Raw genomic sequence first — 15,521 nt, 5'->3', positions numbered from 1 at the left:
TGTAAAACTGCTACAATGTTGCGGGTGGTTGCCAGGGTGTTCCTAGGTGATCATTAAGGTGCTTTGAGTAATTATTAGCACATTGAAATCGTGTTTCTACTGTGTTCTGAATGGACTTTATCCTATTTTCTATCCAGTTTCTAGTTCTTGGGGGTCACAAGGGTTTGTGGATGGTTGCCAGGGTGTTGCTAGATGGTTGTTAAGATGTTCTGAGTAGTACTTAGTGTGTCACTATCTGGTTGCTGTGTTACACCATCTTGTGCTGGGATATGCTGAATGCTTGTTTTGCGTAGTGTTTGCATTGCTATCCCTTTGCTGGGGTTTTCATTATGGTTGCCACTTGCCAGGACGTTGTAATGTGATAAGATGTTATTTGTGTCGCTGTCTGGTAGCTAGGAGATTGTGGCTGGTTGCTATGGTATTCTGAATGTTCTTAGCATTTTTTCAGTCCAGTTGCTAAGGTGTTCTATTGGATGCTAGGTATTGCTAAGTTTCTAGGTCTTACTGTATGATAATGCAGTAGATTTTTTTTACCTTGCTGTAGGATATGGTGCCGAACATTTCACTAATTTCTGATGGAGTGTTGACCTCTTCCTCCTTTTGGGAGAGAGGGTGAGAGGAAGTCAAGCTATCCACAGCAAACGCTCTTTGCAGGTCGTACAGAATGATCTGGTCTTTCTGGTGAGGGACAGAGTTGATCATCAATTAAGTGTTACAAGGTGTGTCTCTTCTACATTTCGCTGCACTGCAACATGCAACTCTGCATCATGCTCTCTCAAAGGTGAAGTGTGTAATTTCTGCACCACTAATTGCCATAAACGAAACTGCAAAAATAATAATAAAGATTTCCAGTTACCTTTCTTACCAAGAAGAATTTATTTATTTATTTTAGACTCTAGCATCCCTGCGACTACATAGGATAAGTGATTTGGAGTATGGATGGATGGGTGGATTCCATCATCCACCTATCCATTCATCCATCAATCCATCAATCCATCCATTCATCCATCATCCATCAATCCATCCATCAATCCATCATCCATCCATTCATCAATCCATCCATCAATCCATCATCCATCCATTCATCCATCATCCATCATCCATCAATCCATCCATCAATCCATCATCCATCCATTCATCCATCCGTCCATCATCCACCATCCATCCATTATCCATCCATCATCCATCCAACCATCATCCATCCATCAATCCATCATCCATCCAACCATCATCCGTCCATGTCCATCCATACATTCATCCATCATCCACCATCCATCCATTATCCATCCAACATCCATCCAACCATCATCCATTCATTCATCCATCCATCAATCCATCATCCATCCAACCATCATCCGTCCATGTCCATCCATCCATACATCCATCCATCCATCCATCCAGTCACAAGGCTAGCTTAATGAATTCATTAAATACAGGCTCTTTTTCAGGTTTAACAAGACTTTTTGGCCCTCTCCAACAGCAGGAACTAACTGAACCATGCTAACCAGTCAAACTTTGACCCCTTCCCTTAAACAAACAGACACCAATGTTTTGAAAGCACCATAGAGCCATAGTGTTTACACTCCTCAGGAAATCAGCCTAAAAAAATCCTTATAATCTGTTCATTTAAATTGGGATAGAGAAAGTACACTTCACCTTTAAATACGGGCAAGTTTTTCTGCATTAAGTGCCTTGATAATTATTTAATACTATGAGCATATGATTATCTAGTGGACATCTTAAAAGCACCTCAAAGAAAGGGACTATTTCACAAATCCTTTGAATGATGTTCTTACAATGTTCCAGGTAGGCTCAGCATGATCAGCGCCCAGATACTCCACGTATGAAGCAAACCCCTCGTTCAGCCAGAGATCATTCCACCATTTCAGCGTCACGAGGTTTCCAAACCACTGGAAGACATAAATCATATGGCAAACTGTGTGAAGCAAAAAGTACTCCGAGTCCCCTTTACTGGGCCTAGACGTACCATGTGAGCCAGTTCGTGAGAAACCACAGTTGCAATCCTCTGCTTGTTGCCATTGGCAGACGTCTCGGGGTCGTATAGAAGCGCAGTCTCTCTGTAAGTGACAAGACCCCAGTTTTCCATGGCTCCCGATTCGAAGTCAGGCAGCGCAATCTGATCTAAGAAAAGAGGAGGAAAAATGTGCATTCTGCTGTACTTTGAAGGTTTTCTAAATGAAGTTGGTCGTACCTGACTTAGAAAGCGGATAGCTAGTGTTGTAATATTTCTCAAAGAACTCCAGTATCGGCTGAGTGATACTGAGCGCATAATCTCCTTGCCCGTCTTCAATGGCTTTTCTCCGTGCCCATATTCTTACCTGTGACAATACAAACAAACATAATTTACCTTCATGTCTGTAAAAAACTATAGATTAGTTTAGATTAATAAATTGGCATGGAGGTACTACCAAAACACCCTTGTCGTCTTCAGCACTGATGTAGGTTAAATCACTGACGAGGAATGCAACAAGGTATGTTGACATCCTCTTTGTGGGTTCAAATATCGTCCTGGTAACAGCCGTTCCATCAATTTTGACATTTTCTGTCTCTAAGATGAAAAAATAAGAAACCACAGTTTATAAAAAATATTTTGAAAAGTATTGTGAGTAAAATTAAATATGTACCTTGCATTTACTTTATGAATTTGGCAGATGCTTTTGTTTAAAACCAATTACTTTGCTTTTAAAGAGATAGTCCACCCCAAAAAAAATAAATTCTGTAATGTCCTCGTCCTCATATCGTTCCAAACCTGTATGACTTTCTTTGTTTTGTGGAACATAAAGGGATATTTAAAAAAATGTTGGTAACAGTTTCAGTTCCCACTGACTTACATTATATGGACAAAAATATAATCAGTGGGATACAAAACAGTTTGGTTACCATCATTCTTCAAAATATACTTTTTTGTGTTTGGAAAAAGAAAGAAATGCATACAGGTTTGAAACGACATGAGGATGAGTAAATAATGACAGAATTTTCATTTTTCGGTGGACTGTCTGTTTAAGGTATATAATTTATCAGTTCATGCAATCCCTGGGATTCAAACCTGTGACTTTAGCATAGATAATGGCATGCTGTACTGTTTGAGCTATACAAATTCCTTTAATTATGCCAATTAGTTAATCAAATGCCAGTTAATTAATCATGTAAATTTATAACAAAATTACCCATAAAAAAAACAAAAAACAATTACAGTTTTTCTCAATTGCTAAAACACTAAAACCCATTGGCTGAACAAAGTTCTCAGTTGCCTGAACTCATTTAGCTAATTGTGCAGTCTGTTGTCAATACCTTAAACCATTTCACATAGTAAAACACAATTTGCAGATCTCACTTAGACTTTTCAGCAAAACTCTAAATACATTCTCATTCTCAAAACACATTCTGCACTCTAATGCACATGTCATCCATACTGGTAAACACAAGTGGCAACAATCAAATACAAATAGAGAACACGTCATTGATTGAACACAACCACTCAAAATTGATTTAACCTGTTTCAAATGATGTGACAACCAATATAAGCCAGTTCAGAAAGCAAATAGGTTGTTGAAGGTGGGAAGGAGAAAGTCTGAGAATGGATATGTGGTGGCAGACAATTTTCTAATACTGAATAAGAGACAAACAGGTATCAATTGTCTTTAACAATTATTTATTCCCTTGCAAGGAAAGGTCAGCAGTCATACAGTCATTACAAAGTGCCTGCAGAGTGTGACAACGAGTGGGGTGTATCCAGTGGTTAAATTGGGCCGGGGCTCTCCGGGGCTCAGCCCCGGCACATAAGCCTGCTCGTTTGCAGTCAGTTGCCTACTGGAAATTATGTCACATAAAATTTGATGAAAGTGATGCTTTTGAAAACATATTTCTGATTATAAATGAAAGATTTTGAAATGGCATGTCTATTTTGTCTCGGCGGGGCTGAGATGAGAACAATCGGGACACGGCCGTACTCTTGTTCAGCTGCTTAATCTCGTTGTCAGTCGACCATGATCGCGCCATGCGCATCTAGGTAGGCTACTACTCAGAACTCCGACATGGATAAATGTACGCAGCAATAATGAATGTTCCTGGGAGATCCGTAGTTGCGCGGGATGTGGAAGCGCGCAAAAGTTCCAGAACCTTCTACTGCCTTGAACAAAAAAAAAATAAAAAAACCCGAGCTGCTGGCCGCCGCTGCAGCAGCAGATCAATTTTGTCAAGTTCAGCTCAACGTTGGTTGTACAAAAAGTGCCCTGGCCTTGAATGACAAGGTAAGGAAAAAATGTTTGGCACATTGTATGGGTCACTATCATAACAAGGTAATACAGTGTGTAATCAAGCGTTTTATATTTAATATGAGGGAAATAGGCTACACATGCCGTGGCCGTGACACAAAAAATCTTTAACTTTTAGGTGGCAAAATATTTTTTTGTAGTTCTATGAATTACACTGCAAACCAAAGTAATACTACCCACCGGATGAAGAAGGGTTGGCTCTCCACAGAACATAACATATTCATTTTATTTTATTTTTCATGTTCGCATTTATGAGGAAAAAACAATGTTACGGACGGGACCCCTCTGAAAGCGGCACTAATAGACTGTTTAAAACTTTCACTGAGACCTCAAACAGAAAACACAAAGCCTTTCTTTAAAATGAATTTCGTTTTGTATTAATTGTATCTTAATTTTAATCAATGTTTCATCAACATAAATAAGTAGTAAATATATATAGACAATAGATAATCACGACACGGACGCGCCGGCGAGTGAACTGGACTCTCGTCTCATAAATGAACCGAAACTCAGCGTATAAGGGAGCCTACTTGCCTGACAGACCTGATAAATATATCTATAGAAAGCTTGGAAGGTCTTCTTTTAAACAGAACAATTCAAAACGAAAGAAAACAGACCGCTGCTTGTGTAGCCTAATCCGTATGAAATGTGCATTTCTCTCTGGCGAGTTCACTACTGCGAAGATTGCGGGGATAGCATCGTCAACTTCATCTATGCAGGGCACTGACACAGAAATAGTGTTGCTTTCGTCAACGAAAATTATGACGAAATATTGTCGTCAACGAACCGTTATCACCTGACGAAAACGAGACGAGACTAGACGTAAATGCATGGTCATGTGATGATGACTAAAATACATGTATAATGCAATATCGTTGACGAATAAAAACGAGACTAAATGTGGTTTAAAAAATAAAAACTATGCTAAAATGTCTCTTCATTTTCGTTGACCAAAACGAGACGAGACGAAATGTAACGTCACGACGAATGAGAGAGTTGTGCGTGAACCCATAGCTTTGTCGGCTTTAAATTCTGGATTGCGATCTGGTCACCCGATTATCAGCGAATTTAACCATATATTACTCCATTAGTTATTCTATTAAAATGTCTCATTGATATATTTGACACATTCATAATCATTACTTTTGCTGGTTCTTTGTGACAGCTGTTATGTGCGTTATTGGCAGCGTCTCTTGTTACATGAACACGTCACCGCATTAGCGCCAGAACATGGAGATTTTATTTTAGAGTATAATCGCACAACCTATTCGATATTTTATAATTAAATAAACTAATCGAATATCCAAAAATCGTGACTCATCCCTGCATGGAATCTCTTGTTTCTTTTCCCAAATCTTCACTCACGTGTCACGTCTCACCCATTTTCTAAAGGTAGCCTATTATAAACGTTTCTTGGTTCACTTTTAATTAAGCCTATTATATTCGTATTCTTTACTGTGGTTAAGTAGAAAAACGCTGTAGGACAGATAGCCTACATTTGTACTTGCATGTCAAATTCTTTTTAACACAGTTTGTGCTTGTTATATTAGACATTGGGCGCGAGTTTAGTTGTAAAGCGCGTTTGACACGTGTGGGTGATTTTTAGTTTCACTTTCTCTGGCAGCGCAATCTCAAACACAGCCTAAATATCTTGCCCTTGTGGAGGATAAAATTCGCTCTTCAAACCAATTTACATCAAGTAGAAAACACGAAGATATCATAAAGAGATCGATATCTTCGTGTTTTCCTGCTCGTGTCCCACATCCCGCTCAAAGCGCAGAGTGCATCGCGTCTTTGTGTGGAAATATAAAACGAGTTTTTTTTTTTTTTTTATAACCCCCCGAATATTAAAATTTTATATTATTTTTTAATAATAATACCGCGGTGGTAAAAAAAACCTGCCACCGTCACAGCCCTAAATATAGGCCTACTAAATAGCCTATAATAAGATAGCCTTGTTTGAAATTATATATTGACTGGGTTAAATAGAATCGCATTACTAAAAAGAGACTAAAATACAATTTTCATTGACTAAAACTAGACTAAAATGTCATCAGTTTTCGTCGACTAAAACTAGACTAAAATGTCATCAGTTTTCGTTGACTAAAACTAGACTAAAATGTCATCAGTTTTCGTCGACTAAAACTTGACTAGACTAAAAAGAGTATGAATGTGACTAAAACTAATAAAAACTAAAATGACAGCCTGACACAAAGACTAGACTAAAACTAAAATTAAAACAGGCCGCCAAAAACAACACTACACAGAAAACACTTGTTTATTAATAAACAATTAAAATGTCTCCTTGCTATATTTTACATATTCATAATCATTACTTTTGCCGGTTCTTTGTGACAGCTTTTAGGTGCTTTTTTGGCAGCGCCACCCTTACATGAACGCGTCACCACCGCATCAGCACCGAAAACAGGACATTTTTTCAATCCCTGTTTTGGCAGGGGAAAAACTGATCAGAAAATGTAACGAAACGTTATAGAAATGTAGTGGAGTAGAAAGTATAATAATTGCTGCAAAATGTAACGAAGTAAAAGTCAAAAGTATGCACTATTGATTCTACTTAAGTAAAGTAGGCCTACAGAAACGAAGTATTTGTACTTCGTTACATTCCACCACTGCTGATTAACAGTAATGTAAATGCTAAATGTCCTAATAGCCTACCTGTTGATACTACAACAATGCAAATATGCTCTTAACCTTGCAGTTTTTCACATATCATGTAAGACTCCATTTCTCCATTTCTTTGCACAAAACTCTCCAGAAAATGCCATTTAATAGTTTATTTTTCAAAAAAAATTCCCGGGGGGGCATACCCCCGGACCCACCTAGGGAGAGCCCCCCCACATAATAAATCCCAATTTAACCCCTGGGTGTATCCTTCATTCTTTATAGTTGTTCCTCCCCCAAGGTTGTTTTCCAGAGGCTACATCAAGATACATCTTAGCCATAACTAACATATTGTTTAGATTTGTCTATCATATTTAATCATATTACACCCTTGAATGGAGACTCTCTGTCTCGGTCATACATTCAGTCACATTAACTTTTTTCCGGTCATATACAACGACATGCACATACGTATATTCATAAGGGTATGTATCGACACTACATTCATCTGATTATAATCATATTTCTAAGATTCTATGAATGTAAGAAAATGCAAACATATAGAACATATTAAATTTCTTCCACAGATAGAAGAAACAATGTGAGAGGACGAGTGCGTATGCGAGTTGGGCGACGAGCAGGAGGAGGGGGGCAAGAAAGAGGAAGAGAAGGATTAGGGAAAGAAAGAGGAAGAGGAGAAGGGCAAGAAAGAGGAAGAGGAAGAAGAGGGCAAGAAAGAGGAAGAGGAAGAAGAGGGCAAGAAAGAGGAAGAGGAAGAAGAGAGCAAGAAAGAAAAAGAGGAGGGCAAGAAAGAGGAAGAGGAGGACGAAGAGGAAGACAAAGAATGGAAATATCTGATGAAATTCGGGCAACAGTCATAGCCTCCTGGGACCCAAGAATAGACTTTTGTCCACTGTCTGGACATTATATTTTAGTGAATTTCTCTGACATCATACATGTCACATGGCACAACCTGGGTGTCCTGTAAAGAGCACATTCAGGACTTTTCAGAGATACCAAATGTTTGGAGGTTTCACCATGAAAACAACTTCTCCTTGGTCTTTAAAAATGTCTGACATTAATTTAGCGATCAAATGTAGCATTCTTATGGAAATATGAAAATCTATTGTAATTATAATTTAAATTGGACTACTTTTCAAATTGTATTTCATAAAACAACATCTCAGGAAAATGTTAAGGGGTTTCAAATAAAAAAAATATTTTCTGTTACAGAACAGAGCATTGCTTTCAAACATGTCCACTGTAGAGGACATCAGGACTTAAATCATGTTTATCAGGCATTTTGTAAGACACAGCAAGTGAATATGGAAATAAATTATACATCAATATTCCTATGAAATATTAGATATTATTATTAAAATGTTGCCAATTATTACTCCAATTATTACACTTATTTTTTCATTAAATGTTGCTCCAAGAACACATGAATGTGCAAATTAGATACAGTTTATAGATACATTGCATTGAACGGGAATATTAATTTATGGCCATTTTACCCACATATTGCATAAAGTAAAATGGTGTATCAATTCATTACGTTATTTCTTTCATAACATAGTTGAGAATCATCTTTATACAAATTTTGGTTGAAAAAATCCTGAAACCCCAAAATTTATTGGTGATTGAAAAAAAAATCCCATTGTTTTTGCTTATACATATAATTTCATGTCATTTTATTTTTTAAACAACTTAGTCCTGGCGTCCACTACAGAGGACATAGCATAACGTATGAATAAAATATTATTTTTCAAAAATGTTTTTTTACCATTTGTTTATTGTGCTCTAAACAGTGTGATGACATGGAAAAAACGAAATTCAAAAAACTTTTTTTTTCGGGGTCTCAGGAGGATGTTCTTGTCCATGGACTGACTATGAGGGAAGCAGAACTTAAGAGTGCAACCCAGTTTTAGCCGATTTTCTGTGTCCACCATAGTAAGGACATTCAGAGAAGAGAACAGATACAGTATACTACTGTATTTTTGTAATTGCAAATTTACTGTACTACACTATATGCAGCTGTTTCAATAGACATTTGTAAAGTTCATCACTGTATGTATAGTACTGCATGAATATTTTTTGTAACTGCACATTTTTGTAGAATTGCAAGGCTGCCACATGCAGGTGGAAGGACAGCTATATTCACTCAGGAGCAAGAGGCCGTTATAGTGGGCATGGTCCTTCAAGATAATGTAATACGAATACGAACGAGTGATACAAGACAACACACACTTCCAGGGAAACAGGATCGTAACAGGATGCAAAAGAAACAATTATACAGAGTACCATTCAGAAACATTTACTGTAATCCAGATTGTCTACAGTACTAACACATACTATGTGAATGACATTACTCTTCAGTACATACAATGTATGTGAATCAGAAGTGCATACAGTAGGCCTAATTGTACTCTACAGTATAGCACTGTCTCTGTACGACTTCCTGTATTTCTACACAGACAATATTTGACTTGGAATCCTTGGACAGACCCCATGAGTTCATCTTTGTCGATGAAGCAGGCTTCAATCTAACAAAGAGGAGAAGGAAAGGCCGAAACATGATTGGACAGCGGGCCATTGTTGAAGTCCCTGGTCAGCGAGGTGGCAATGTCACAATCTGTGCTGCTATCAGCAACCATGGTGTTCTACATCACCATGTTACACTCGGGCCATGTAACACCCAGCACCTTCTAAGATTCATTGCCAATCTAAGAGATATTTTATTTGAGCAGCAGGGTCAAGAGCTAAATGAGAATCCCATTCCCACCTATGTGATAGTGTGGGACAATGTCAGTTTCCACAGAGCTGCTCAGGTAAGGGAATGGTTTAACATTAATGGGCAGTTTATGAACTTGTACCTCCCTCCATACTCGCCTGAATCCGATTGAGGAGTTTTTCTCCTCTTGGAGACGGAAAGTATATGATAGACAACCCTACACCAGAGTAAATCTGCTGCAAGCCATGGATTTAGCCTGTGGTGAGATAGGTGAGGAATCATGTCAGGGCTGCATACGGCACACAAGAGGCTTCTTCCCCCGTTGCCTCAGGAGGGACAATATTGCTTGTGATGTCGACAAAGTGCTCTGGCCTGACCCAGCCCAATGACAAGAAGAAGCACATTGATCACTTGTTTACTCCTTTGATTTGTGTCCCTTTTAGTATTGTATACTTTAGTACAGTGCATGGTAGGCTGTAGACTGTACAATGAACAAATTGTATGGCCCTGAACATTGTGCTTTCCATTTGTTAACAGTACTGACTGCTCAATAGATTTTGACTGGTTGCAGGTTCATATCAACAAAGAACAAGAATCACAGTATCACAGAGACAAAGGACAAGTTTGTGAGATGCAGGGTACAGTACTGTAAAAACGGGTACAAGGATGAGGAAGAACAAAAAAAACTGCAAAGAGCAAAGCAGAGTAATTTCTTATCAATTTTGAGCTACTATGATAGAACATGTTTTTGTTCATCAAAAGACAATGATGGAAAAATATGAAATTTGTTTTGAGATTAAAAATGTACTTCACCCTGATAACTATATGTTTTGAACAATGTGTTTTCTATTTTTTTTGGTGTATTGTTTACTGACTGCTTGATATCATTTTGATCACTTTGTTTATGATTTGAGAGCAGCGTTTGATGAGGCGAAAGTTTCATTTTGCGAGAGGAGTCAGAAGTTTTGTAAATGGTGCTTGAAGATGAGGTTTTGTGTTTAATGTTTTCAGAAAATGGAGCAAGGTTTCAGAAATTGTGTTTTAGCAATTGAGAAAAACTGTGAGTGGTTTTAGAAGTCAATATATTGTTAATTGTATTTCCACATTTTTAAACATAAGTCTGTCACCACAGCCTGACTGCAGCAATACATTTTGCATTTGAAAAACATTTTTAACTGGGATATATTAGAAAATCTTGACAGGATTTGGATACAGAAACATTGTTTTGATATGAAATTGGCCCTGCAAGCAAAACATGATTTGAGGCAAAAGTTTGCCTGGTTTGCTTATGTTCAGATAGTCAAGATTAGGTTTGAAGCTGATGGCAGTTAAGGGAATAACTTCAAGGAAAACAAACAGAGCTGAAGTGAATGCCAACATCAGGAGGACAGATGTTGCCGAATGACACATAACCAGCAGACTACCATGACTCAGAAAGTGCAAAGTTAGCATGACATGTGTGGTTTTTAAGGAATTAGTAATTTCCTTCATGTTGTTATAAACCTATGAAGTATTTTTAAAGGGATAGTCCATCCAAAAATGAAAATTATTTCATTAATTGCTCACTCTCATGTCGTTCCAAACCCGTAACTTTTGTTCATCTTCGGAACACAAATAATGATATTTTTAATTAAATCTGAGAGCTTTTTGTTCCTCCATTGACAGCTATGCAACTAACACTATCAAGCCCCAGAAAGGTAGTAAAGACATCATTAAAGTAATCCATGTGATCCAAAGTGGCAATATGAGTGCTATGTTTGCATAAAAAACATAATTTACCACTTGTTTTACAAAATATTAATGTCTCCAACGCATGTTCACGAGAGCACCACGACACATGCATGATGTGTTGTAGGTTTTTGATATTGTTGATCATTTATTTTGATAATTTTTAAAGTTATTATATTTTTTAATAATATACTGTAAAAAATGATCGTGATTTTAACGGTAAAAGACTGTAAAAATGCTACAGTGAAAAACTGTTAATTGGTTAACAGAAAGTTTCCGTACTATATACGGTAAATAACTGTGATAGATCTAATGGTACATTTAATGTAATTTTACTGTAAAATACCGTTAAATTTACAGTTTTTGAAAGTGAAAAAGAACAACTCATTGTATAATTTACAGTGAAAAACCGTAAATTGACATTCCCACAATTCCCTGCGTGACACTTCACTTTTGATGTATTTTTGTTGAAATAACTATGTTTCTTCATAGTTTTCTTCGTTTTTTCTAATCAGTTATGTACATTAGGGTTTTATGTTACATTTAATGTTATTAAATTACTGTTTATTGCATTTTAAAAATTTCATGTGTGTTACCATGATGGTGTTTAATGTTTGTGTGAATGACACTGTGCAGCTTCTATTATATTAGTATTACATTTTTTGTGGAAGAGCTGCTTGTGATGAGCTTTGATTGATCATGTGACTCTCATCACTGCTGTGATTGTTGGTTATCAGTGTATTACAATGGTACAAAACAGATATTAATACTTCAATAGGACGTTAAATTCACATTATATCAGATAATGAATTATGGTTTATTACTGTAAATTTTAAGTTAAGTCTGTAAAACCAATAACGTTGCTACTGTATTTTTGACGGTAAAGTACTGGCAACCACAGCTGCAGTTTTTTTACCGTAAAAATCACGGTTTAATTTTTTACAGTGTATATTTTTTTCTTGAAAGTAGAATTGGCAGGTGACAGAATAATTGAATTTTAAAATGCCCAGTGGACCTTATAAAAAAAAAAAAAATCTTGCTGCAGGATTAGCCTTAGTTCAATTAGAGCCTTTAAGTAGCTTTTATAAATGTGCCTTAAAAAAAAAAAAAAAAACTTTACTGGTGTGCATCTTGAGATAAAAACAATGGCACTGATGTATTTTAAGATATGTCAGTGCAAGTTGCTTTCAGTTCAGACAGCTCAAACACGCATTTTAGTCTGGGACTAAATGAATAGTTTCAGTGAGCACAAATGAGATTAGTGAAAGCGATGGATTGATTGTCTTACTAATTTCCTGGCTGTTGGACAGTGCTGTAGTTCCCAGGTCATGGATAAGAGTGATGTGAAACACAGCTTTCATGCCAGGTTCATCGAAACACGGGAAAGCTTTTCTAGCGTAAGTGGCCTGCATCTGAGTGATGGCAATGATTCTGGAAAACATGAGAAAAGTGTTTGATCACAACACTATAAAGTCAACTAGTTTTGAACAAATGGCAACGGTTTGAGTTGTGCTTTACTTTATCAATAGATTCAATTACTATTCGAATAGATTCATTCATTCATTTAGATTCGATTACTTTTTGTTTGTCAGTAAGATGTCATATTTCTAAATTTAAATGACCTATAATGTCTATAACGAACAAAATCAAGGAAAATACTTTCAGTAGTTTAAGTAACAGTTAAAAATGTCTTGATTTGCATTACATACAAAATGTCTTATTTGCATTACATACAAAACTATCAAACCAAGTGACTTTTAAAATATAGCACAAGCACACTTTTGAAAAACATTTCAGAAAAAGATGTTTGATAGATTTTTAAAATATAAAATAATAGATAGCATATTGTTCAGAAGCTTGGGTTTGGTAAAATGTAAGTCTCTTATGCTCACCAAGGCTGCGCTTATTTGTTTAAACAATATTATTACAATTTAAAATAACAGTTTTCTATTTCAATAGATTATAAAATGTAATTTATTCCTGTGATCAAAGCTGAATTTTCAGCATCATTACTCCAGTCTTCAGTGTCACATGATCCTTTAGAAATCAAATTTGCTGTTCAAGAAACATTGTTAAAACAGTGGTTCCTTAACATTTTAGTGGAAACCGTAATACATTTTGTTTTGGTGAATAGAAAGATAAAAAATAAACAGCATTTATTTGAAATATAAATCTTCTGTAACATTATAAATGTCTTTGCTGTCACTTTTGGTTGATTTACTTCCGGAATGAAGCATTTAAAAGCATTTTTTTACAGACCTCAAACTTTTCGACAGTAATGTGTACTGTTCAAAATAAACAGATATTTCAACAAAAGTATTTCGACATTTTATGATTGCTGAACATAACGGGAAATACATGTGGTTAGTCTGCTAGAACTGAAACATTTTGAGTAATGGCAAAAATGTCTCGGTTATGGTTACGAATAAATCTGCCACATCATCTGTTTTGCAACCAGGTGCCACTTGGTTTGATAGGTTGTGTGTAATGCAATAACATTCAGACATTTTCAGCTGCTTTAGTGTCCGTATACTCTTTGGGGAAATTGTATTATCACAAAGATGTACAAAATCTCACTTTTTTTCACCATCTTCCATGTATTCACTCCTGTAGAAACCTTTCAGATCATCAGAAAGCTCTCCTCTGAACTCTGTGTAGAGCCAGTAGGACTTCCCAGGCTTCAGTTTTCCCTCCAGTTGAATCACCAAGAACTGTGTTTCGGTCTGAAACCAGGTGGTCTTTATTGCCGGAGCTGTTACGCCGCTCAGACCCGTGAGTTTTGCATGGTGCCCCTTGAACAGGGTTAAGTTCAGTTTGTTGGAGTGAATCAATATCAGGTCTGTCGTCTTCACACAAGTAAACATCACTCCCGAGTTCCCAGTGAAAATATACGTCCCATTGGCGTTCATCACCAAACGAGGCCAAAGAGTCACGTTGTAGTACTGTGGAGACAGAGTATCGGGCAGTCTGTATTTGTCCCAGGGTTCGTTCGAAGTCTTGGGGGTGGGAGGTACTGGTGATGTAGTTGAATCGGTGAATTTTGCTGCGTTTTTGGACTTTTCTCGATTATAAACGACTGATAATGCAATGATGGTCACCAAGGCTATTGCAGCCAGTACCATGGCTGCGGTGGCCATATGTTTGCTGATGTAATATCCTTTCCCCATTGTTCACTGTGGTTTGAGATGACAAAATGGTGCTGTCGCCTATGTGCGTTTTTCTTCTTTGTTGTGTTGTTGAGATGATGCTAGCATGACATTGCTTTTAACAAAAACAAATAGATGGTTTCCATCTTCGGTGATATAAATAGCCTACCTAGAAGAAGCAATGTTTCATTAAAGATTCAAGCAAAATAATTGTAGTAAAGGAATAGTTCATCCAAATATGTACAGTAGTTTCAAATGGAAAGACTTTCTCTCTAGAACACAAAAGATGTTAGGCAGAATATTCTCATGGACTTATGGACTCATTTTCGTGGACTAGTTAGTTTAATTTGTTCCAATGTTCCCGCTTGTCCTTGGCTGTCATGGTTATTCATTGTTTGATTGATTTCTTACACCTGTTTCTTAGTTAGGGGCTGTTTACATGACACCATTTTCAACTAAAAACTGAAAACTTTTTATCCATCTGGCCATTCAGTTACATGACAACAGCATTTTGGCGGGCCTGAAAACACAAGCTTTTGAAAATGGGTTTCAAAGTGCAAGTTTTTGCCATTATCGTCTCTGTGTAAACTACAAAAATGTATAAACTACTTTTTTTCACGGACAGACGACAACGTTGTCAAACCAATCCCCGTGTTAGTTTTCATTGTTAGTTTTAGTATTTTTTTATGTGCTCTTGTCATTTTTATTAGTCATCGTTTTCTTTTTTATATACTGTTTATTTCTACAGTATATAGTTTTAATTTATTGTTTTAGTAATTTTAGTACTTTAACTTATTCATTTCCTTTAGTTGCCAAGTCATCACTTTTAAGTTTTTCTTGTAATATTTATATTTGAATTTATTTCAGCTTGGACAAACTAAAATAAAAAATGTAAAAATAAATAATAATGATAAAATATCAACTCAAATGAACTCATTCATATGAGTTAAACATAAATGTGGCATTTAGAAATTTGCTGGCAAAATCTGCACTTTT

The 15,521-nt window shown here is 36.5% G+C and overlaps 1 protein-coding gene across 1 annotated transcript in view; it reads right to left on the bottom strand.

The window, feature by feature from the left end:
* anpepa (alanyl (membrane) aminopeptidase a) overlaps positions 1 to 15,521 on the bottom strand; it is a 28,815-nt gene that overhangs the window by 11,600 nt on the left and 1,694 nt on the right. Inside the window, exons 2-8 of the mRNA XM_084108830.1 lie at positions 13,957 to 14,694; positions 12,668 to 12,810; positions 2,430 to 2,569; positions 2,213 to 2,339; positions 1,988 to 2,142; positions 1,797 to 1,910; positions 535 to 678 (exon numbers count right to left, since the gene is read on the bottom strand). Coding sequence (XP_083964956.1) covers positions 535 to 678; positions 1,797 to 1,910; positions 1,988 to 2,142; positions 2,213 to 2,339; positions 2,430 to 2,569; positions 12,668 to 12,810; positions 13,957 to 14,546 — 1,413 coding nt within the window. The 5' untranslated portion in view covers positions 14,547 to 14,694. The remainder of the gene's footprint in view (positions 1 to 534; positions 679 to 1,796; positions 1,911 to 1,987; positions 2,143 to 2,212; positions 2,340 to 2,429; positions 2,570 to 12,667; positions 12,811 to 13,956; positions 14,695 to 15,521) is intronic.

The sequence above is a fragment of the Abramis brama genome (assembly GCF_963993115.1).
Source record: "Abramis brama genome assembly, chromosome: 3".
NCBI lineage: Eukaryota > Metazoa > Chordata > Actinopteri > Cypriniformes > Leuciscidae > Abramis > Abramis brama.
This window is presented reverse-complemented; position numbering and strand designations above follow the sequence as displayed.